Source organism: Mobula birostris, chromosome X (genome assembly GCF_030028105.1).
Source record: "Mobula birostris isolate sMobBir1 chromosome X, sMobBir1.hap1, whole genome shotgun sequence".
NCBI classification, from domain to species: domain Eukaryota; kingdom Metazoa; phylum Chordata; class Chondrichthyes; order Myliobatiformes; family Myliobatidae; genus Mobula; species Mobula birostris.
In genome coordinates, this window is record NC_092402.1 from 36,056,189 (window position 1) to 36,079,614 (window position 23,426).

At 40.6% G+C, this 23,426-nt stretch overlaps 1 protein-coding gene across 2 annotated transcripts in view; it reads left to right on the forward strand.

The window, feature by feature from the left end:
• Positions 1–23,426, forward strand: part of LOC140191366 (MAGUK p55 subfamily member 2-like) — a 585,916-nt gene that overhangs the window by 340,287 nt on the left and 222,203 nt on the right. The window contains exon 1 of one of the 2 annotated variants that reach the window (XM_072248713.1): positions 19,910–19,943. The exons of the other annotated variant lie outside the window; for it this stretch is intronic. Within the exon in view, the coding sequence (XP_072104814.1) occupies positions 19,928–19,943 (16 nt within the window). The 5' untranslated portion in view covers positions 19,910–19,927. Of the gene's footprint in view, positions 1–19,909; positions 19,944–23,426 lie in introns of those variants that run through there. 2 annotated transcript variants of the gene reach the window in all.

The following is a 23,426-nucleotide window of genomic DNA, read 5'->3' on the forward strand; positions in this document are numbered from 1 at the left end:
TAAGTGGCTCAGCATTGGCTAGATTGGCCAAATTGCCTATTTCTGTGGTGTAGTTTTCTATAACTCTATGACTCTAATAGTAGATTTTTTAATTGTAGCTCTCTGTAGAGAATCTACTGTAGTCATCAACAATCATAAGCAAAGTTGATCATGTCTTTGCATTATTTACTGACCTGGAACATTGATACTGGATCATGGAACACAATTAAACTGTGATGACTTTTGGAAGCTTACAACTACTTAGGTTTCACCAATCATAAAGCTGCCCTTCGCTGACCATCTGCCGATCAGATTTTGCAAATGCCATCTATACTGATTATAATAGGGAAATCATGGAAGCAAGAAGTTTTAGTTTTTTTTTTACAGAACATAGAGCAGAATATCCAGTTATATGAACACTGCATGCACTGCATGTTTTTACAACTGTACATTGATTGTGGACTTCAGGAAGGGGAAGTCGGGAGAAGCTACACATCTTCATTGAGGGGTCAGCAGTGAAAGGGTGAGCAGCTCAACATCTTAGAGGATCTATCTTGGGCAGTAGCTATTCTTCATTAGGTGTTTGAGGAGATTTGGTATGTCACCAAAGACTCTAGCAAATTTCTACAGGTGTACCGTGGAGAGGATTCTGAGTGGTTGCATCGTGGCATGGTATAGAAACTCCAATGCACAGGATTGAGAGGGCTGTAGATTCAGCCAGCTCCATCAATGGCACTAGCCTCCTCACCATTGAGGACATCTTCAAAAGGCAGTGTCTCAATAAGGCAGCATCCTTCATTGGGAGCCCTCGCAATTCAGGAGAGTCCTTCTTTTCATTAATGCCATCAGGGAGGAGGTACAGGATCCTGAAAACACACTCAACAATTTAGGAAGAGCTTCTTCCCCTCTGCCATCAGATTTCAGAACAGTTCATTAAAACTAGCTCACTAATTTACTCTTTTTTTGTACTAATTATTTATTTTTCTATATTTCTTATTGAAACTTGCAGTATTGTTTATGTATTGCACTGTACTGCTGCTGCAAAACAACAAATTTCCCATATCAGTATTAATAAATATGATTCTGATTCTGAAATTATTCAAATATAACTTGCAAGTTAAATAATTAACCTGAACTTGAAGAAGCAAAGTAAGACATCAAACATCAAATGCAGAGCAATGTTTTGTGAAACATACTAAACTATAGACAGACTCTTACTTTCATGCCACCATTTGAAGCAATGGCACAAAATGGATGTGATGTAAAGATTTTATAAAGTTTAGCTTTATTTGTAATATGTACACCAAAACATCAAAACATACAGTGAAATACATCATTCCTGCAAAGACCAGCAACACAGCTCGAAGATATGCTGGGGGCAGCCTGAAATTCTCACTATGCTTCCCGCACCAACATAGCATGCCTACAACTTACTAACCCTAACCCTATACATCTTTTTTTGGAATGTGGGAGGAAACCAGAGCACCTAGAGGAAACCCATGTAGTCACAGGGAAAACGTACAAACTTCTTACAGGCGGTGGTGGGGATTGAACCGCGATCTTCCGGTTGCTGGTATTGTAAAGCATTATGCTAACTGCTAAGCTACCATGTAGTTTGATAGTTATATTATTGTTATGCTACGTTAGTGCATTTCCTTTATAAGATCACTGTTTGCATTTCTTCTTTGAGACTGGTTCTGACCATGCTCTGTATCTTGGGTGTTGCAATAAAGAAATAAAGTATTATTTTCTTTGTTCCTAATAGGGAGTTAGCATTATTAATTCCATAAATAAAGGAGATTGAATGTAAATCCATATTATGGTTAGAGAGCAAAAGGTGGCCATTTGACCCATCAGATACATGGTTGCTCAACATGATCATTATCCAGCTAATCCCACTGCCCATATATTTTGAATGCTGAATTTAATCTGCTGCTGCTGATACCCTTGGCATGGCATTGCAGACCCCAATTACTTGCTGTGTAACAAAAAAATGAAAAAAAATCTGAATTAAATAGATGTAGAAACTTGTGCAAATAATGATATCAAAAATTTGCTGTGATACTTTGTAATTTTCACTTTGCAGACACTTGCTGCATTAGTGAAATTGCAGCTGTTAACCTGTTCCATTCTTGACTTGGTGACATGCAAAATAGGAGGTTAAAACTCATAGATGCATGTGCTAGGAAGTCATTGCAGGCCCGATTAAAGAGGAAATCATGATGATTTCAGTCCTGGGCTCAACTTGACACTGCTGAATTGAATGTCATGCTTTGTGATGTAAGTGAACGGCTGTTCCATTAGTGATGCAGCTAATGCTGCCAGAGCTCAGTTCAGCTCTGACCTATAATAATTGTGCTTGAAGCTTTCACTATTTCAGACCGATGGAATTCAATCTTTGATTCAGCAACATGGTTTTAGACTCCAAAGCCAACATTTCCAGCTCTTGCTGTGCATGACCTTGTCAGCAGTGACAGCATGTGATTCAAAACTAAGACAGTCCATGTAAAATTATATTCTGCTCGCAAAGTGGTCGAGAAATTAATTTAACCAACACATTTGGAATTGTTTCCAAAGTTTACTTTTGCCAAGAATGATTGCACAAGTTGAATACTGATTGGAACATTTCCCATAAGGATGCTAGTACCCAAACTCTAAAACATGTCTGCGTTAAATTCCATCTGTCATTTTCAGTCCATTTTTGCTGCTGGAAAAATGGTAGATGGAATTTAATGCAGACAAGTGTAGGTTGTTGTGATTTAGGACAACCAACCAGGGTAGGTCTTACACAGTGAGTGGTAGGGCATTGAGGAGTGCAGTAGAACAAAGGGATCTGGGAATGCAGGTCCATAATTCACTGAAAGTGGGGTCACAGGTAGATAGTTCTGAAAAAAAAAGAGCTTTTGGCACATTGGCCTCCATAAATGAATGTATTGAGTATAAGAGTTGGGATGTTATGTTGAAGTTGTATAGAACTTTAGTGAGGCCTAATTTGGAGTATTGTGTGCAGTTTTGATCACCTGCCTATAGGAAAGATGTAAATAAGATTGAAAGAGTACAGAGAAAATTTACAAGGATGTTGCTGGGACTGGAGGATGCGAGTTTATAAGGAAAGATTGAATAGGTTAGAACTTTATTTCCTAGAATTTAGAAGACTGAGGGGAGATTTGCTAGAGGTATACAAAATTATGAGGGACACAGATAGGGTAAATGCAAGCAGGCTTTTTCCACTGAGGTTGGATGAGACTACAACTAGAGGTCATGGGTTAGGGGTGAAAGGTGAAATGTTTAAGGGAAACATGAGGGGAAACTTCAATCAGAGAGTGGTGAGTGTTGTGCATTCGATTTTGATTTCAATGTTTGAAAGAAGTTTGGATAGGTACATGGATGGGAGGGATATGGAGCGCTATGGTCCGGGTGTAGGCCGGTGGGACTAGACAGTTTAAATGATTTGGCCTGGACTAGATGGTCCAAAAGGCCTGTTTCTGTGCTGTATTTTTCTATGACTCTATAGACAAAGGCCTTTCAGTCCCCACACTTACTCCAATATCACACATCAGCTTTGTATGATGCTGTCAGCTTGGTTTTGTCCTTCTACCTGTATCCAGGCAGAGGCAAAAGAGCAAGGCTCCAGAGATAAGGACAACAGAAAGATGGTTGCAGGAGGCAGAAGAGTGGCTGTGGGATTGCCTTGAGTCAGTGGACTGAGCAGTGTGCAAGGACTCATCAGAGGACTTGAATGAATATGCCACGGTTGTCACGGACTTTACAAAAATAGTTGTAGATGAGTGTGTCCCCTCAAAATCATTCAGCATCTTCCCCCACCAGAAGCCCTGGATGAGCCATGAGATCCACAATCTGCTGAGCGCATTCAGGTCTGGTGACCAAGATACAAGAAGTCCAAGAACAACCTCTGGAAAGGTGTCTCTTGAGACCAAACTTGAATCACTGAAGGATGTTCAACAGCTGTGGAAGGGCTTGAATGTTATTACCTCTTACAAAGTGAAACCAGGCAACTTAGGTGACAACAAGGCTTCTCTCCCAGATGAGCTCAATGCCTTTTATGCTCACTTTGACCATCAAAACATGGAGGCACCTTCACAAACTTCCACAGCCCCCAGTGACCGTGTGATTTCAATCTCTGAGGCTGACATAAGAGCATCCTACATGAGGGTGAATCCACAGAAAGCATCCAGCCCAGATGCGGTACCTAGCCAAGTATTAAAGACCTGTGCTCATCAACTAGCTGGAGTGTTCACTGATATCTTGAACCTCTCCCTTCCCTAGTCTAAGGGACTCATCTGCTTCAAGCAGCTTCAATTATACCGGTGTCTAAGAAGAATGTGGAAACCTGCCTCAATGACTATCATCCAGTAGCACTTACATCCACAGTGATGAAGTGCTTTGAGAGGTTGGTAATGAAACATATCAGCTCCTCCTGAGATGTGACTTGGATCCATGCCAATTTGCCTACCCGGCACAACAAATCCACACACCAGATGCCATCTCATTGGCTCTTTATCGACTACAGCTGGACATTCAATACCACCATCCCCTCAAAAATAATCAATAAGTTTTAAGACCTTGGCTCAGTACCTCCTTGTGCAATGGGATCTGGGTTTCACTTGCAGGCTCCAGTCAGTTCAGATTGGCAACAACATCTCCTCCACAATCTCCATCAGCACAGGTACACCACAAGGCTGTGTGCTTAGCCCCCTGCTCTACTCGCTTTACACTATCGACTGTGAGGCTAAGCACTACTCACTCCAATGCCATATTTAAGTTTGCTGATGACACCAACGTTGTTGGCCAAATCAAAGGTGGTGACAAATCAGCACATAGAAAGGAGATTGAAAATCTGTCTGAGTGGTGCCACAACAGCAAACTCTCTCTCAATGTCAGCTAGACCAAGCAGCTGATTATTGACTTCAGGAGGAAAGAACCGGAGGTCCAGGAGCCAGGTCCTCATCAGAGGATTAGACCATAAGACCATAAGACAAAGGAGAAGAAGTAGGCCATTCGGCCCATCGAGTCTGCTCCGCCATTTTATCACGAGCTGATCCATTCTCCTATTTAGTCCCACTCCCCCACCTTCTCACCATAACCTTTGATGCCCTGGCTACTCAGATACCTATCAATCTCTGCCTTAAATACACCCAATGACTTGGCCTCCACTGCTGCCCGTGGCAACAAATTCCATAGATTCACCACCCTCTGACTAAAAGAATTTCTTCGCATTTCTGTTCTGAATGGGTGCCCTTCAATCCTTAAGTCATGCCCTCTCGTACTAGACTCCCCCATCATGGGAAACAACTTTGCAACATCCACTCTGTCCATGCCTTTCAACATTCGAAATGTTTCTATGAGGTCTCCCCTCATTCTTCTAAACTCCAAGAAATACAGTTCAAGAACGGACAAACGTTCCTCATATGTTAACCCTCTTATTCCCGGAATCATTCTAGTGAATCTTCTCTGTACCCTCTCCAACGTCAGCACATCCTTTCTTAAATAAGGAGATCAAAACTGCCCACAGTATTCGAAGTGAGGTCTCACCAGTGCCTTATAGAGCCTCAACATCACATCCCTGCTCCTATACTCTATTCCTCTAGAAATGAATGCCAACATTGCATTCGCCTTCTTCACTACTGACTCAACCTGGAGGTTAACTTTAAGGGTATCCTGTATGAGGACTCACAAGTCCCGTTGCATCTCAGAACTTTGAATTCTTTCCCCATTTAAATAATAGTCTGCCCTTTTATTTTTTCTGCCAAAGTGCATAACCATACACTTTCCAACATTGTACTTCATTTACCACTTCTCTGCCCATTCTTCCAATCTATCCAAGTCTCTCTGCAGACTCTCCGTTTCCTCAGCACTACCGGCCCCTCCACCTATCTTCGTATCGTCAGCAAACTTAGCCACAAAGCCATCTATTCCATAATCCAAATCGTTGATATACAATGTAAAAAGAAGCGGCCCCAACACCGATCCCTGTGGAACACCACTGGTAACCGGCAGCCAACCAGAATAGGATCCCTTTATTCCCACTCTCTGTTTCCTGCCAATCAGCCAACGCTCTATCCACGTATGTAACTTTCCGGTAATTCCATGCTCTCTTATCTTGTTAAGTAGCCTCATGTGTGGCACCTTGTCAAAGGCCTTCTGAAAATCCAAATATACAACATCCACTGCATCTCCCTTGTCTAGCCTACTGGTAATTTCCTCAAAAAACTGTAATAGGTTTGTCAGGCAGGATTTTCCTTTAAGGAATCCATGCTGAGTTCTGCCTATCTTGTCAAATGCCTCCAGGTACTCCATAACCTCATCCTTGACAATCGACTCCAACAACTTCCCAACCACTGACGTCAAGCTAACAGGTCTATAATTTCCTTTTTGCTTCCTTGCCCCCTTCTTAAATAGCGGAGTGACATTTGCAATCTTCCAGTCTTCCAGAACCATGCCAGAATCTATCGACTTTTGAAAGATCATCGCTAATGCCTCCGCAATCTCCACAGCAACTTCCTTCAGGACATGAGGGTGCATTCCATCTGGTCCAGGAGATTTATCTACCTTTAGACTATTCAGCTTCCTGAGTACTTTCTCTGTCGTAATTGTGACTGCGCACACTTCTCTTCCCTGCCACCCTTGAGTGTCCGGTGTACTGCTGATGTCTTCCTCAGTGAAGACTGATGAAAAATACTCATTCAGTTCCTCTGCCATCTCCTTATCTCCCATTACAATTTCTCCAGCATCATTTTCTATCGGTCCTATATCTACTCTCACCTGTCTTTTTCTCTTTATTTACTTGAAAAAGCTTTCAGTATCCTCTTTGATATTATTTGCTAGCTTCCTTTCATAGCTAGTCTTTTCTCTCTTAATGACCTTCTTGGTTTCCTTTTGTAAGGTTTTAAAGACTTCCCAATCCTCTGTCTTCCTACTAATTTTTGCTTCCTTGTATGCCCTCGCCTTTGCTTTAACTTTGGCTTTGACTTCTCTTGTCAACCACGGTTGCATCCTTCTTCCACTCGAAAATTTCTTCTTGTTTGGAATATACCTGTCTTGCACATTCCTCATTTCTTGCATAAACTCCAACCACTGCTGCTGTGCTGTCTTTCCCGCCAGTGTCCCTTTCCAGTCAACTTTGGCTAGTTCCTCTCTCATGTTACTGTAATTTCCTCTACTCCACTGAAATACCGACACATCAGATTTCAGCTTCTCTTTTTCTAATTTCACAGTGAACTCAATCATGTTATAATCACTGTCTCCTAAGGGTTCCTTCACCTCAATCTCTCTAATCACCTCCGGTTCATTACACAATACCCAATCCAGTACAGCCGATCACTAGTGGGCTCAACAACAAGCTGTTCTAAGAAGCCATCTCGTAGACATTCTACAAATTCTCTCTCTTGAGATCCAGTGCCGACCTGATTTTCCCAATCTACTCGCATGTTAAAATCCCCCACAATTATCATAACACTGCCCTTCTGACAAGCCTTTTCTATTTCCTGTTGTAATTTGTAGTCCACATCCCTGCAGCTGTTCGGAGGCCTATGAATAACTGCCATCAGGGTCCTTTTACCCCTGCTATTCCTTAGCTCAACCCATAAAGATTCTGCACCTTCCGATCCTATATCACCTCTTTCTAATGATTTAATATCATTTCTTACCAATAAAGCCACGCCTCCCCCTCTGCCTACCTTCCTATCCTTCCGATACACCAGGTATCCTTGGACGTTCAGCTCCCAGAGACATGCATCCTTTAGCCAGGTCTCAGATTAGAGGTGGAGATGGTCAACAATTTTAAATTTCTCAGTGTTATCATTTCAGAAGACCTGTCCTAGGCCCAGTATGTAAGTGCTATTACAAAGAAAGCACAGCAGTGCCTCTACTTCCTTGGAAGTTTGCGAAGATTCAGTATGACATCTAAAACTTTGACAAACTTATACAGGTGTGCGATGGACAGTATAGTGATAGGTTATGTCATGGCCTGTTACGAAAACACCAATGCCCCTGAAAGGAAAATTCTACAAAAATTAGTAGATGCGGCCCAGACTATCATGAGTAAAGCCTTCCCAACCATTGAGCACATCTATACAGAGTGCTGTTGCAAGAAAGCAGCATCCATCATCAAGGAGCCCCATAATCAGGCCATGCTCTCTTCTCACTGTTATAATGAGGAAGAAGGGACAGGACCCTCAGGGCTCACACCACCAGGTTCAGGAAGAGTTATTACCATCAGGCTCTTGAACCAGTGGGGATAACCACTCAACTTCACTCGCCTCATCACTAAACAGTTCCCACAACCTATGAACTCACTTTCAAGGAGTCTTCATCTCATGTTCTCTATATTTATTGCTTATTTACTTATTTATTTTGCTTTCATATTTGAATAGTTCGTTGTCTTTTGCACATTGGTTGTTTGTCCGTCCTGTTGGTTGTAGTCTTTCATTGATTCTATTGTGTTTCTTGGAATTATTGTGAATGCCTGCAAGCAATCTTAGGGTTGTATATGATGACATATATGTGCTTTGATAATAAGTTTATTTTGACCTTAGAACTTTGGTACTCTTTGGACAACTAGCAGGGTTTAATACACGAAGTTCACCTTGGTACAATATGCATTTAGCCAAGATAGAGTGAACAGCAGGCAGGAATTAATATCCAGATGTCCAGGGCGCCAGATATAGTGCTTACCTGTGGTGTGGCTCCCTAGGGTCATTAATCCTAGGGAATCGAATGATTTTGTCTCCTTAAGTTTTAAATAATTCTGAAATGGCAGAATCCTGAGCAAACAATGTGTGCATTATTAAAAGAGGTATTTTCAATTTAGTGCTACGCCAACAGTTCATAATTGAGTGATAGTATTACACAGCACAGAAGCAAGCTCTTCGGCCCACCAAGTCCGTGCAGACTATCAGTTATCCATCTATGTTGTTCCCTTTGGTCCATAGCCTTCCATGCACTGGTGATGCAGCCATTTATCTAGATATTGTACTTCTTAAATGTTGAAAAGTACCCTTTTCCACCATCTATTCTGGCAGTGTGTTCCAAGTTCCAGCTACTCTCTGAGTGAATATGTTCTTTCTTAGCCCCCTTCAAAACTCCTTTCCCCTCACCTGAACCGCAAGTCCTTTTGTTTGGAGAATTGAAATCAGCAGGATGCAGCGTTGTTTTAAGCCACTGAGTTGGTCCTACTCAGCTGTCCTTCTCCAGTATCTCTGTAAGTTTTTTTCTTCCAAAAAGTTATACAATTGCTGTTAGTCTTCTGCCATTCAAGTTGCAACCACCGCCAGTTGACATATTCCAATTTCTACTCACTTATAAGAAAAGAATTTCAAGTACCCAGTTTTTCTGTGTTCTATATTAAAGGTAAGCTTAAGATCATCTACATTTTCTTGAATTAAATTTGCTTTAAAGTACTTCTAAGGATGCAATGTTTAAAAGAAGATTTGTACCATTTAATTGTTTGATTGATTTTTAATTGTTTCTGAATATTCCTGAATGCCACAGACATTCAGAAACTTTCAGACCCTTTTAAGCAGTGAAGCCTGCTAATATGGGCATAGTTTTTCCAGCTATCAATTTCCATCAGTTAACTGGGTGTGACTTGTTCTGATCGGCTCACCTGACAATATTGTGCCGCACAAGGCCATGCCTTTTGTAAAATTGAATTTTACTTACTTATTTAGAGATACAGCACGGTAACAAGCCCTTCCAGCTGAACGAGTCCACGTCACCCAATTACTCCCATATGACCAATTAGTCTACTAACCTGTATGTCTTTGAAATATGGGAAGAGACTGGAACTCCCAGAGGAAGCCCATGCTGTCACGGGGAGAACATACTAACTCCTTATGGACAGTGGCAGAATTGAACTTGGGTCACTAGCACTATAATAAAGTCCTGCTAACTGCTATGCTACCGAGCCGTCCCAACGGGCTTGATTTTACTCCTGGAATTGCAATTATCATGAAGAAGGCAAAATATAATCAATACATTCCATGGCTTAAGCCCGATATTGACTTCCTCTAAACTTCTTTAACAGATCTGTCCTTATTCTCCTCTGTTAGTTGTCCGTTGTATCCAACAGTGACAAGAGATCAGTGTGGGAGCTATTGCACTGGGGCCGTTACTCTATCTTGACCTTGGAAGTCCGGGTCCAGTGGTGTGAATAGTCGTCACAACTGGGGTCTTTCTTGGTTGAAGTGAATGACCATGACATCTTCTGTGCTTTGTCATGCCCTTCACTCTTCACGAAGCATTGCAGAACCAATTTCCTGGTCATTGGGTCTCACTGTTGATCTCATCCGCCCAGTTGACTTCACATACTTCGGCAGGCATGTCCTTATCTCACCAGGGCAGGAGGCCTGCAGTCTGCCTTGGTTTAGCCCTCCTGTCAAAGTGCTCTTCCAGGGTGTGGCCGCTGTTGCATGCAAACAGCTACTTGGAGCCACAGGAAAGAGCTGAGTGTCCAATGGGGCCGAAAGGTGAGTGAGTTGCCCCAGGATCGACACGACAAGCTCATTCATCAGAAGAGCTACCCCTCCCTGGACACCCCATACACCCCCATCCTCCTCTGTGGTAATAAGAAAATGCCATATTCCCCATTCTGTTCACATAACTGCATTTCTGCATCCTTGGAGCTTGTAAAAGCCTTCAAACCTTTCAAAATTTGGTGCCCGGAGTATGACCAATCTAGGCTTATAGCTGTAAGTTTAATATTAATTCCATTTAATAAAAAAAAAGTCAGAGGACTTAGACTCCATGTGTCATAGTGGTTGCATGACATTACAGTAGCAACAGGGCCCACATTGTTTGGGTAGTGGTCTGTTACTGAAAGCTTCAGGAGTGCTCCTTGAGCATTATTGAACAGGCATTGTAATTCTTTGAGGATGGGAATATGCAATTCAATATTGGGAACAGAACCTGGATATGGTTGTCAGAGAGGAGAGAGAACCAATACTTGTGAGTTTAATCAGAGCCGAAGTACAGTTGATGATCAGATATGTGACTTAGGGTGGTTGCCAGGGACTCCTAAGAAGTGGGGAGAGTAAAGGGGCAAAGGGTGGGGGTGAGGGACAAACCTGAGTTAAACAGTGGATGAGAGATGGGAAGGGAGTACTGGACCTTGGTTAATTGGAAGGCTGGGGATAGAGAAGGGCACCCATATGTCATTTATGAGTACAGAATGAACAAGGTGTCAACTTGTGTCAACCTCTGTCATATTCTCCTTTATTTGGCCTCATCTTCAACTTGATCATCCACTGACCTCCAGTGTTGGTACAGTCCTTTCCCACCATTTGGACAATGTACATTTTGATGTCTGAAGTTAGAGCACAGAGATTTAAGAGGAGTAAGTGGTTTAGATAAGATGTAAGGAAGAATATTTTCCACCAAGAAATCTGAAACACATGGGCTTGGGAGTGGTGGAGATAGGTATATCATAACACTTACAAAGTATTTACGTAAGCACTTGAATTGTCAAGATGTGATAAGCTGTGGACCAAACACTGGTAAATGGGATTAGTGCAGATGGGCATGCAATAGTCTGCAAGGACATGGTGGACCAAAAGGCCTGTTTTTGTCCTATATGACTTTGTTATAATTCTATGTATCTAGAGTGTAATAGACCCGTGTCCTCTCTAAAGGTAGCACATTGGCCCATTATCTTGCACTTCCTAGACTTGAATTCCAGTTTAACGTCCTCATTTAATTGAAATCAACCCTCTTTCAGTTAAGTACTTTTATTCCAGGTACTAAAACAAATCTAAACCATATGATATTCTACTTGCTATTCCCAAGATGCTCCCACAACCCCCCCCCCACCCCAACTCCAAACACTCTCCACTTACCTCACTTCATTGGCCTTATGAGCACAAATTGTACAAGTCAACTTACCTGTCCTTTTCTGCCAATACAATATTTGGTCATTCAAGGTGGAATGAATCACTATTTCTTTTTGGAGTTGATGGACTTCTCAGAAGTTTGCTAGAAAATCTGTTCCTCCATCTATCCTGATTACATTAAATTAGTTAGTTCAGTATTTCACTTTCAAGTGGACTTTTTCTTGCTATCTTCTTAAATACAATGACTTACCCTCTTTTTTCCCCTCCTTATTTATTTTGTATAGCTTCCATCTCGGAACAGTAAGTGTTTAATCTTCCTCTTTCTTATCCTCCTCTTCCATCATCTAGAATGAATAAATATGTACTGTAATTTTAATAGTTTGCTCGTTAAAAACAGAAAAGAGAGAGAAATAAAAATTATCAAAGCCGAAGTAATGAGATGGAGCTGATGAGATAGTAATGAGATAGCTAGATTATCTGAAATTACTCTACCCAGTGCTGAGTCAAAAGGCTATAATGTGCCCAGTTGGAAGATGTAATGTTCCTCTAGCTGACTGCTTCTATTTAGGGAGAATTTGTTTAACTACCTTTAAGGTAGAAATATGATTCTCAGAGGCATCGGCAACATTCATAGTAAATAAAGAAAGGAATGAGTTGTAAAAGGTACCTAAAGATTTTCACTTGAGCATTGGACAAAGGGGGAAATCTTATTGAATTTGAAGAAGTATTTCTGGAGGGTGAGCCACAGGAAGTGGTGAATGGCCTGAAGTGAGGCACAGAGGTTCAAATGGTTTGAATCTCATTTTGATTCATTGGTTTTACAACTTGCTGTGTTTATTGAAACACAGCAAGAAACTGAGCAAGAACTAGTTATATTCAACAGAATGCACTTCACCTTTAAGTAAATATTGTTATTGTATTAGGAGTATTTATTAAAACTTTATTTAACCTTAATTTTTGTGCTTTTTTTATTGCAGAAGACAGAAGACCTCTATTTCTAGCTCTTTTCACAGCATTATCATATGCCAAAGGGTGCTAATGTTGAGGAAGTGCTTGTGAAATTTAGTGAGTGCTATAATGTCGGAAGTCATTAAAACATAGAAAAAGAGGAGCCGTAGGCCATTCTCCCCTTTAAACAGCTCAGCCATTCAGTGCAAGCACAACCAATCTCCTATCTCACTACCACAGTCTTGCTCTCTTCCTGTGATGCCTTTTGTATCTAGAAATCAATTTACTTCCTTGTTAAGTGTTCTCTGTGACCGAGAATCCCATCAGTTCAACTCCCTTTGAGTGAAGAAGTTACACTTTACCTCAGTCCTAAATTTCTTACCAAATCCTGATTCTAAATCTGCCCCCCAACTACCCACCACCTTTTCCCTGCAACTGGCCATCAGGGCCCTATTAGTATATTGAATGTTTCAACTAGGTCTCCCCTTATCCTTCTACACTCAAGTGCCTCATAATCTGATATTACATCATCAGGTATTGGAAGACCAATCCTTAATCAGCTAGAGTTAGGAATCCTAACTGTATGGCTGATGATATCTCTAAAATTGACCTTTTTTGTTCCATTGATTATAGACTCTGCTATGAACTAAAAGCAAAATTATCAATATTTAGGTACAGTGAATTTGCACAATTAAACTCCTTTGTGGAGAATATCACAATATCACTCCCTCCTTGCTACTGATACCATGGAGACTCATATGTCCAGCGGACAAACTTCTTGGAGCAATTCTGCGTCTGATACTTTCCTAATCATTGCCATTAACTTATCAAGTATCCATTGTCAGACCCCTCTACAATCACCCAATTGTGCTTGCTTTACCCCAACATTCAGTTCTTTTGTACATCCACCCCCACCACTGAATCATAAATATCTTTCAATACCACCAGGCACATGCTCACTTCCCCCACTATTACCTATCCATGTGCTCATTTCAGCACCACTACATTGTACATCCAACTCATTACTCCTCAGCAGCTTCTGATTGCAAGTCTGATGTGCTATTCCCTTGATCCCATCCTTGGTGCTTCAGTCTCTGATTCCCACTGACTGCAGGCCTAACCCTTCCTACCTTACAGCAATCTCCACACTAAACACAACCTCCTTGATCAATAGCAGAGCTAGCAGAGGAAAGGCATCTCTTCGTACAACTTGTCTAAGACCTGTTCTATCACTGTGAATACCATGGGCTTTTAACATATAGAATGTAATATTCCCCACTGATAAAAGAATTTCCAGCTAAGTTCCTTTGAGTACTTTTGTGTGATCATCATACATTGTATCTAACATCACATCAACAGAATGTACACAACTATGTTTTATAGAAGGATATCATTATAATTGAAAATGTAGCTGATATCAGAATTTAGCAGAGGCTAGATGATATTTAACTGAGTTTTCATGTGACTAACATCTTTGTTTATCTTGCCATCCCATCAGAAAGGACTTCTGTAATGCTTGAGTGACCTTGGATAGGACTGAGTGTTTCAGCAGGGCACCATTGATAGAACCACGCCTCAACACCATCAGAGTTGAGGCACATTCGCAGGAGGTGGATTCTACTGGTATAGATCATAACAATTAATCAAGATATAACAAGCAGCTTTGCAGTTTCCTAGGGACTGGATGCTGCAGTCAAACCAATGCAAGGAAATGTACCTTATGATTAGAAACTTGATTGTAATGATTTGGATCTGTGATTGCCTCTCAGAGCATGTTCCTAACCTTAAATTGTGCAAAGAAGGCAAATGTTAATGCACAGCTCCTGAGGAAGAACCTCACTGGGCCCCTTCCCCCATTGTTTCCAGCTGCAGTCCCCTCCTCCCTTACTTGATTCCATGCTCCACCTTCCATTCTTATCAGATTCCATTATCTGCAACACTTTGTTCCCTTCATCAAGACTCCTCAGCCTCTGATGCTATTTCTACCTTCCCTCCTCCACTTACCTACCACGCCTCCTCACCTAGATCCACCAATCAGTTATCAGCTCTTGCCCAACCCCTTCCCCTCATCTCTTTATATTGACTGCCTCACCTCTATGTGTCCGTCTAGATGCAGTGTTTCAATCCAAAAGGTGTACTGTCCATTTCCTCCCACCAATACTGCCTGACCTGCTGAGCTCCTCCAGCTTCTTGTTTGTTGCTCTGTTCTTGCCTGGATCTAGCACCAAAGGGAAAAACTGGCAGTGAGAATTGCATGCTTTTGAAGCAGCTCCCTGTGTTTTCCATACATTCAATATATTTATTGCATGTAATAACTTGCTTGTAGATACTGCTTTCATGTGGAATAACAGGTCATTCTGCCTCCCTGTTATGTGGTCAGTCAGCAGAAGTCTGGAAATGAGATGTAATAGAAATCTCATTCATTCATTCATGACCCTCCATGCTCCTTTGTTTCCCAGCCACCTGTGAATCAATTGTAAAAGGATTGCTTTCATGATGAAATATCGCCACATTTTTTTCAACCTTACAACCACTGAGAACTGTATGTGCATTGCCCACCAGTGGCAGCTGAGCCTATATCTATCTCAGTCCTAGGCTCTGAAATTCCTTTGATAAACCTCTTTCCTCCATTAAAACTGCCCTAAACTCCTGAGAAAACTTTTGCAATGTTTTTCCATGTTGAATGGGTTGTATAAATACAAGTTTTTCTAAATTAATCACAGCACCATTGACGAGGAACTGCCTGTTTTCCCAGAAATAAACCAGCCAACATTTTCATCCAGTGAGTTCTAAGCCAGAATTTTAAATTAGTATTTCAGATCCTATTGTGTCAAAAGTTGTTTTAAAATTGGAGTAAGCTCACAGCAAGCAGCGCACGCTCGCTTTAAGTTAATGTATTGTAATAATGTTTTTATTTCTGGATAGGGAAATTATTATGGAATTTTGGAGGCTTATTATGGAATGTAGGAATAGGTCTTTTGGTGTGAAGACCAGGAAACACTTCTAGTGTAAAGAGTGGAGAGTATGAAAGCTGATCACAAAGAGCAGTTGGTACTAGCTCAACTGCCCAGTAAAGTCATTGTAAGAAGTCTTGCCAAGAGAGTTTATGTACGTTTCTAACGATATATGTGCTAATAACTGGCATCATCTCTCTGGGTCTGAAAACTGCAAGCGCATTCCTTAATGCTTTGAAATTTTCAGGGATAATTTAATAATATCAGAATTTTAATTTTACTTTTTTCTTGTTTTCCTTTCTGAAACTCTCTAGTTGCATGTTGGGGGAGGGCACTATATGGGTTGAAAAGAGCAGGAGCAAAGGAATGATGCTTAGGCAATCTCGAGTTTAAGTCTTAAACTTGTGGATTGAAGGAGATTGTAATTATAAGGTGAATTGGGATAAAAAAAAATCCAATTGTGTCAGTCCAAGATGATATGCAGGGAGACTGCAATATCATTTTAAAGGACTTAGGAGCATGTAAGTTCAAACAAAATCCTGAAGAGGCAGGTAAAAGAACAAAATCAAAAGCCTAGGATTGGCACATTATTTTTCAAATGTGACCTCAAATGTAAAGTCCTTTTGTTCCAATATTCTGCATTGTACATTCAGGTTAATATGGTTCTCCTTAAGATAAGGGTACTGGTTCTCAGGCTGTAGAAGTCTTTTTATATCATAAATAAGCATTTGACAAGAGAGCTGCAGAATAAAGCTCCCTCCACACAGTCCTGACAATGCAGCTTTGCCCCAATCATATGAACACTCGAGTGATGTTTCATTCCATTTTCAACACTCATTATGTTGCAAGATTACCAATTAGTGCTGAAGTAGGAAGCAATTATTACTGTAGGCCCATTTCATTAGAAATTCAATTAAGAGTGTTCAAATATATTTTCAACCAAGCATTAGTTCTACATGTTCTATACTGCAGTGCTTAAATGTGCATTTCTTTGTAGTGCAGGCAGTTTTTAATGTACATATAACATTACCACCAAAATACTATATTCCTTCTGTACTACTCATGTAGATTAAATTAAATTGCAAATGTTGTCCAGTGGCAGAGAAGGTACCTCAGAAGATCCATTGATTTGGTATTGCAGCAGCTTTCAAGTTGACTACTAAAAGCTCATTTCATAACACTTCACTGTGAGCACAAAGGTCACGTCCAAGAATCAATAAATCAGAGCTAGAGGATGTTTTTGATGAACTTATAAATCAGATGCTTGTTTTTGTTTATCAAAGTTTTTTTTTGTAATGGATCAGAATTGAGAATGAGAAAGCTGTGCATTTCAATGCATGCCTTTGTGGTCCATCTTGCATGATGCTAGTTTGTGAATTATTTTTGATTATGTAATATACAAATAACTCACACTGTGCAACAGTCACAGGAGGCAGACATATTGCTCCTTAAGCCTGTCCTACCATTCAATGAAATCAAGGCCAGTCCTTTCACAGACCCAGCTCCATTTTCCTGCCTGATTCTCATGATTCTTGATCCCCCTCTAGACTAAATGAGTCAATATTCACCACTCCCTGGGTAAACAATTCCAAAGATGTACTGCCCTCTAAAGGATGTAATCTCTATCCCAGTTTTATGTGTGTGACCCGTTGTCCTGAGACTCTGGCTGGCCTTCCATACTTGCCCTTTGGAGGAAACACTGACTAAATTTACTTGTCAAACCAGTGAATTAGTTCCTTTTTCATTCTTCTACATTTGAGGCATTCTGCTCAATCTTTCTTCAGATGATAGTATGCTCATTCCAAAATTTAATGAACCTTTGCTGCTCCATCCCTGCTGTCTATTTCTTAAGGAAGGAAACCAAAACTAAGAAGTACTCCATGCTGGTGACACAAAGCCTTGCAAGCTGTAAGCAAAATTTCCTTTTCTTATGCCCCATTGCCCTTGCAGTAAAGATTAGCATTCCACTTGCCTTCGTAATATCTTGCTGTACCTAAATACTAACTCTTTCTCATTAGCCAGTACTGCAGCCTTGTTTTGATGTTGCCAATATTCAGAGAAAGTATTGACACAAAAAGATGGCAAAGCAATATTGTTAAATGTAATTTAAAATCTATTCTAGCCAGGACTTAGGCCACTGGCTTCATGAAGGCTCAAATAAATGCAAATTTCAGTAATTCAAACATTATGAAGTCATTTCAGTGGAAAACCATAGAAAAGTGTGTATCCGAATGATTCTTTTCAAGTTCATTTGGATTTTGATTACAAATGTTAACTATGAATGGACATTTATAAACATTCCCTTCGTTGAATGTTAGTATTTCATGTCAGTTTTGAGTGAGTTAAAAACTTACACTTTTATATAAATTATCAATTACATTGTACCTGTAAATCAAGAAGTGTTTTAATCATGGTGGAATTATTAAGAAACAGGCAATTCCGAGCAACTAGTTCTACTCTTACTTAATATAAACTTCCCTGTGTGCTAATATGGATTCTTAAATGCTATTTGCCTCATTTGATTTGTTTGCCTGATTTAGTTTATTTTAGACTTTCATACATTTAGATCCTGAATTTTGAACTAACCCACCAGTAGGAATATTTACACTATGTCTACCTTAGAAAAACTTTTTTATAGTTTAAGAATCTCTGTCAGATCCCCCTTTGGTCTCCTCTTTTCTCGACAAAAGATAAACAGTAAATTCAATCTTTTCATCCCTGCTATTGTTTGGTATCACTTTCCAGTTACTTCTGTGGAAAATAAGGGGTAAGAATTTTGTATGTGCCTTAGATGGGTGCAGGAGGTGAATAGTGGGGAGAGAGGGATATAGTGGCGGGTGAGGTGAATTGTATTTGACTCCAGTGAACAATTTTGAATTAGTTCTGGGACCTTATTAAATAATCCAACTTGCAAACTACAAGAATGTTTCATTCATTTGATGCATATCTGTTTTGACTGGGGTAGGGCAATGTGATAGGGGTGCGGAAATGTTTTGGGGTTGTGGTATGTGCAGAGCTGCCTCTTAAAGGGGCAGGGGTGTTCTGGTTGCAGAAAGAACTGTCTGGAACATTGACAAGGTGCCCGGTTTGTCTAGTGCTGCTTTGGTGGATTTGGTACGGAAGAAGAAGGCGCTATTTCCCTGTGAGAGAAAGCCTTTCAAGTGCCAACACATGTGCGAGGGAACATGTTCGATAGTAGCTGAATGCTCATGTGTCCAACAATTTCAACTTTTAAATGAAGTTTTGTCTTTCGATCTCCCATCTTATAGAATCACGAAATAGTTCCAAAATAGGAACAGAACCACATGTGGCTTTTATTTTGCAAACAGATTTATGGGAATTGGGAATACCCACATGACACTCAACATCCAGTCAACAGGAAATGATTATTGCTGTGTATGAAGACTGATGTTGCCATGATCTGAAGGAACCACCCTTGTTTATTTTATATTCCTTTCAGGACGTGGGAAAGTTGGGGAAGTCAATGTAAATTGCAATGAGGTAATAATTCCATTAACTTTCCATTTTTAGGATTGATTCATGTTTATGTTGAGTGACATTACTGTACTTAATTCTATTTTGATACTTAAATGGTTGAAAATGATTGTCTGTGATAACATTGTCCCTCAGCTTTAACTAATTAACTTCACAAATGCTCGTATAAACACGTTTGTACACCACCAGGTCTGACCTTGATTCATTGCATTATTCAATGCTACAGGTGTCAAAATAGCTCGTTTTCTAGTTGAGTCACATGTGCACATTTTTGTACAACTCTTGCCGTCAGTTGCATTGTGCACAAACACCCATTGCAGAAGGGAGACTGTGACATTATTCGTTGTACAACAGGTTTTGAAGCTAGAGGGAGCATAACTTTAATGTGGTTGGAGGAATATATGTGTGCATGGAGTGCCCTATCAGGACCGGTGGTAAAGTCAGATACATTAGGAACATTTAAGAAACTCTTAGATAGGCATATGGATGAGAGAAAAATGGAGGGTTATGTAGGAGAGAAGGGTTAGATTGATCTTAATGTAGGTTAAAAGTTTGGCACAATTTTGTGTTCCAGAGAGCTTGTACTCTGCTGTAATGTTCTATGTTCTATATTCTGTGTAATCAGGAAATGCTATGATTGCAGGCATGTAAACCTCATGAGCAACAGACATGAGTTTGGTCTTGATACGGCACTGGGAATCAATCATGATCAGGAGAAAAGGTATGTCCATCTTGCTAAAAGGAGGAGGAGGAGAACTCCATCCAGCTAAGGTGTTTAGGGGTGTTCAGCTGATGCAATTAAGACTTAGAGCATTAATTGTTTCTTTTTTCCATAGAGGCTGCCTGACCTGGTGAGTGTGTTCAGTAATTTCTCTGTTTAGGGATCAAACTTTCCATGTATACTTGAGTGACGAATAATATTTTGGACTGGTTTAATGAAGAAGATGGTCATGGAGGTCTGCAAACACAACTTTAGCCACATAGTTGGGCAACAAGATCATCTTTGGAACCAGTCAACTGTTTGATGGCCCTGAAATTTCAGTCTCAGGCTTCTTCCAGGTAGTGGTCATAGGCATAATAAAATTGTACAGTATAGAAACAGGCCATTGAGCCCAACTTATCCATGCACAATTCCGTATTAATCCCTTCTCCCAGCACTTGGTCCATAGCTGCCTATGTCTGAGGAATTTTAAGTATTCATCAGGTCATTTCTAAACTGCTGTCAACTAACCCAGTTCACCCACTTTCTCCAGAAGAGCATTCCAGGTACTTAACATTTTCTGGGTGAAGAAGTTCCCCCTCATATCCTCTGTGAATCTCTCACCCTTAATCCTAAACCTATATCCCCTACTTTTATCAATGTCCGATATAGGGAAGTCTTTTCCGCAGTCTACCATATCTATATCCCTCATAATTTTATATACTTCAACCTCCTCTTTGTATCCTCTGGTTCAGGAAGAAAACACCCATCTTCTCCAGTCTCCCCTATAACTAACTTGCTCCATCCCTGGAAACATACTGGTAAATCCTCTGCAGCACTATTACATCCTTTCTGTACCTTGGTGACCAGAACTGCATATTGTACACTAACTGAGGTCTGATCAATGCTTTATAAGATTGGAGCATGAACTTCCTCCTGTATTGAATGGTCAACTAACAAAGAACAGTGTCACTTTGCCTTCCTAGCCACGTTGCCTAAAGGCTTTGACACCTTCAAGGATCAATGTCTTGTTCCCCTGTTCCTCAATACTTCCTAAGACCCAACCATTCATGTCACATGTCACAGTCTCAATGCTTCTTCCAAAATGCATTACCTGACATTTGTCTGGATTAAACTTCGTCTGCCATTCTTTTAGCCCATTTCACCAAAACACCGATATTTCCCTGCTGCCCAAGACTACCTCCCACACTATCAACAACTTTACCAATTTTTGTGTCATCCACAAACTGGTATCTGACAGCTACATCCAAGTCATTCACAGGTACTGTATTACAAACAGCAACGCTTCCTACACTCCTTGTGGAACACAACCTATCACAGGTATCCAGTCGCAAAACCCATCACCCTCTGCTTCCTATTGCCAAGTCAACTACAGATCCAGTTGGCCAATTCGCCCTGGACCTCATAAGTCCTAACCTGTTGAACCAGCCTCTCAGTTATGACCTTGTGGAAGGCTTTACTAAAGTCCATGGAAATCACATCTACTGCTCTGTTCTCATTGATACGATTGGTCACCTCTTCAAAGAATTCAATCAAATTAGTTAGACAGGACATGTCCTTAACAAAGTCATCATGGTGATCACTGATTGCTCCCTGCCCTTTCAAGTGATCATTAGTCCTCTCCCTGAGAAAGTGTGCAATCACTTCTAACAGTCATTGTATTAATGCAATCAGTAAGTTACTGAATGCTCTTTAGGTTGGGGATTTTCTGTTGGACGTCAACCTTCAGGTGCCTGTAGGATTGTTTCTGTTCCTAACTGGAGAACAACCTGAGTTTGGACTTAATTAACTCCTGGATCACCCGGCATTCTCGTCAAAGCAGACCTGGTGTTTTCAGGGAGAAAAGCCAAGAGTCTTGTCACAGGTGTTAATTTTGTTGACTGTATTTTCTGACTGAAACTGCAATCAGCAAAATTTGAGTTTGCCTCTACTTTCTTAGAGGTTTGCAAGGATTCTGCATGACATCTAAAACTTTGACAAACTTCTATAGATGTATGGTGAAGGGCATATTAACTAGCTGCATCACATCCTGGTATGGAGAAGCCAACGCTCTTGAATGGAAAATCCTACAAAAAGTAGATGATACGGCCCAGTCCATCATGAGTAAAGTCCTCCCCAGCATTGAGCACATCTACATGAAACGCTGTTGCAGGAAAGCAGCATCCATCATCAGGGACGTCCACCACCCAGGTCAGGCTTTCTTCTTGCTGCTGCCATCAGGAAGAAGGTGCAGGAGCCTCAGGACTCACATTACCAGGTTCAGGAACAATTATTACCCCACAACCATCAGGCTCTTGAACCAAAGGGGTCACTTCACTCAAATTCATTTGCCCCATCATTGAAATGTTCCTACAACCTATGGACTTACTTTCAAGTACTCTACAACTGACATTCTGGATATTTATTGTTCAATTATTTATTATTATTATGTTTTTTTCTCATTTTGAATTTGCATTGTTCATTATCTTTTGCACATTGGTTGTCTGTCTGTCCTGTTGGGTGTGGTCTTTCATTGATTCTGTTGTGTTTCTTGCGTTTACTAAGAATGCCCACAAGAAAATGAATCTCAGAGTGTTGTATATGGTGACATTTATGTACTTAAAAATAAATTTACTTTGAACCTCTGAAAGGGGAATTTACCCAGGATTCCGAAATAGTCAAAACCCTCTGGAGACTTTGTAGAATGCCTTGACCCAGAAACTTTTCTCGGCATGTGTCTTTGACTCCATTTCACATTAACGCTCACTCCCATCCCTGCACCAACAAGAAACCAAAAAAGGGTGTATAACAACTGAATAGAAACAGGCTTTGAAAACATATATATTCATGATTTATATGAATGAATCAAATGTAGCATATTTGATAATACATAGATGGGAGATTATGAGTGTCCTGATGAAGGTCTTGGTCATAAATGTCAACTGTACTCTCTTCCATAAATGCTGCCTGGCCTTCTGAGTTCCTCCAGCATTTTCTGTGTGTTGCTTTGATTTCCAGCACCTGCAGATTTTCTCTTATTTGAGATTATGCGGGGGAAGAGGGGAGTATTAGCTATTGGGTGGGGGGGTGGTGGGTAAACAGAGAGGTTCCAGGGTGATTTGGATACTACAGCAGGTATGTAACACCATAAGAGGGGAGTGGCATGTTGACTTTCAGAGCAAGAGAGATTAACTACAGGAGCAAGGATGTCTTGCCATAATAATGTGCTTCCTTGGTGAGACTACATCTTAACTACTGTGTTTAGTTTTGATCTCCTTATCTGAGAAAAAATGTTCTTACTCTGGAAGGAGTGTAGCGAAGGTTCACCAGACTGGTTCGTGGGATGCCACGATTTAAGTATGAAGAGAGACTGGGCCAATTAGGATTATACTGACCCGAATCATTAAAACTTTTCAAGTCCTCACTGGACTGGACAAGCAAGATGCAAAATGGATTTTCCCAGAGGTGGAGAAGACCAAATCATGTGCAGAAAAATAAAAAAAA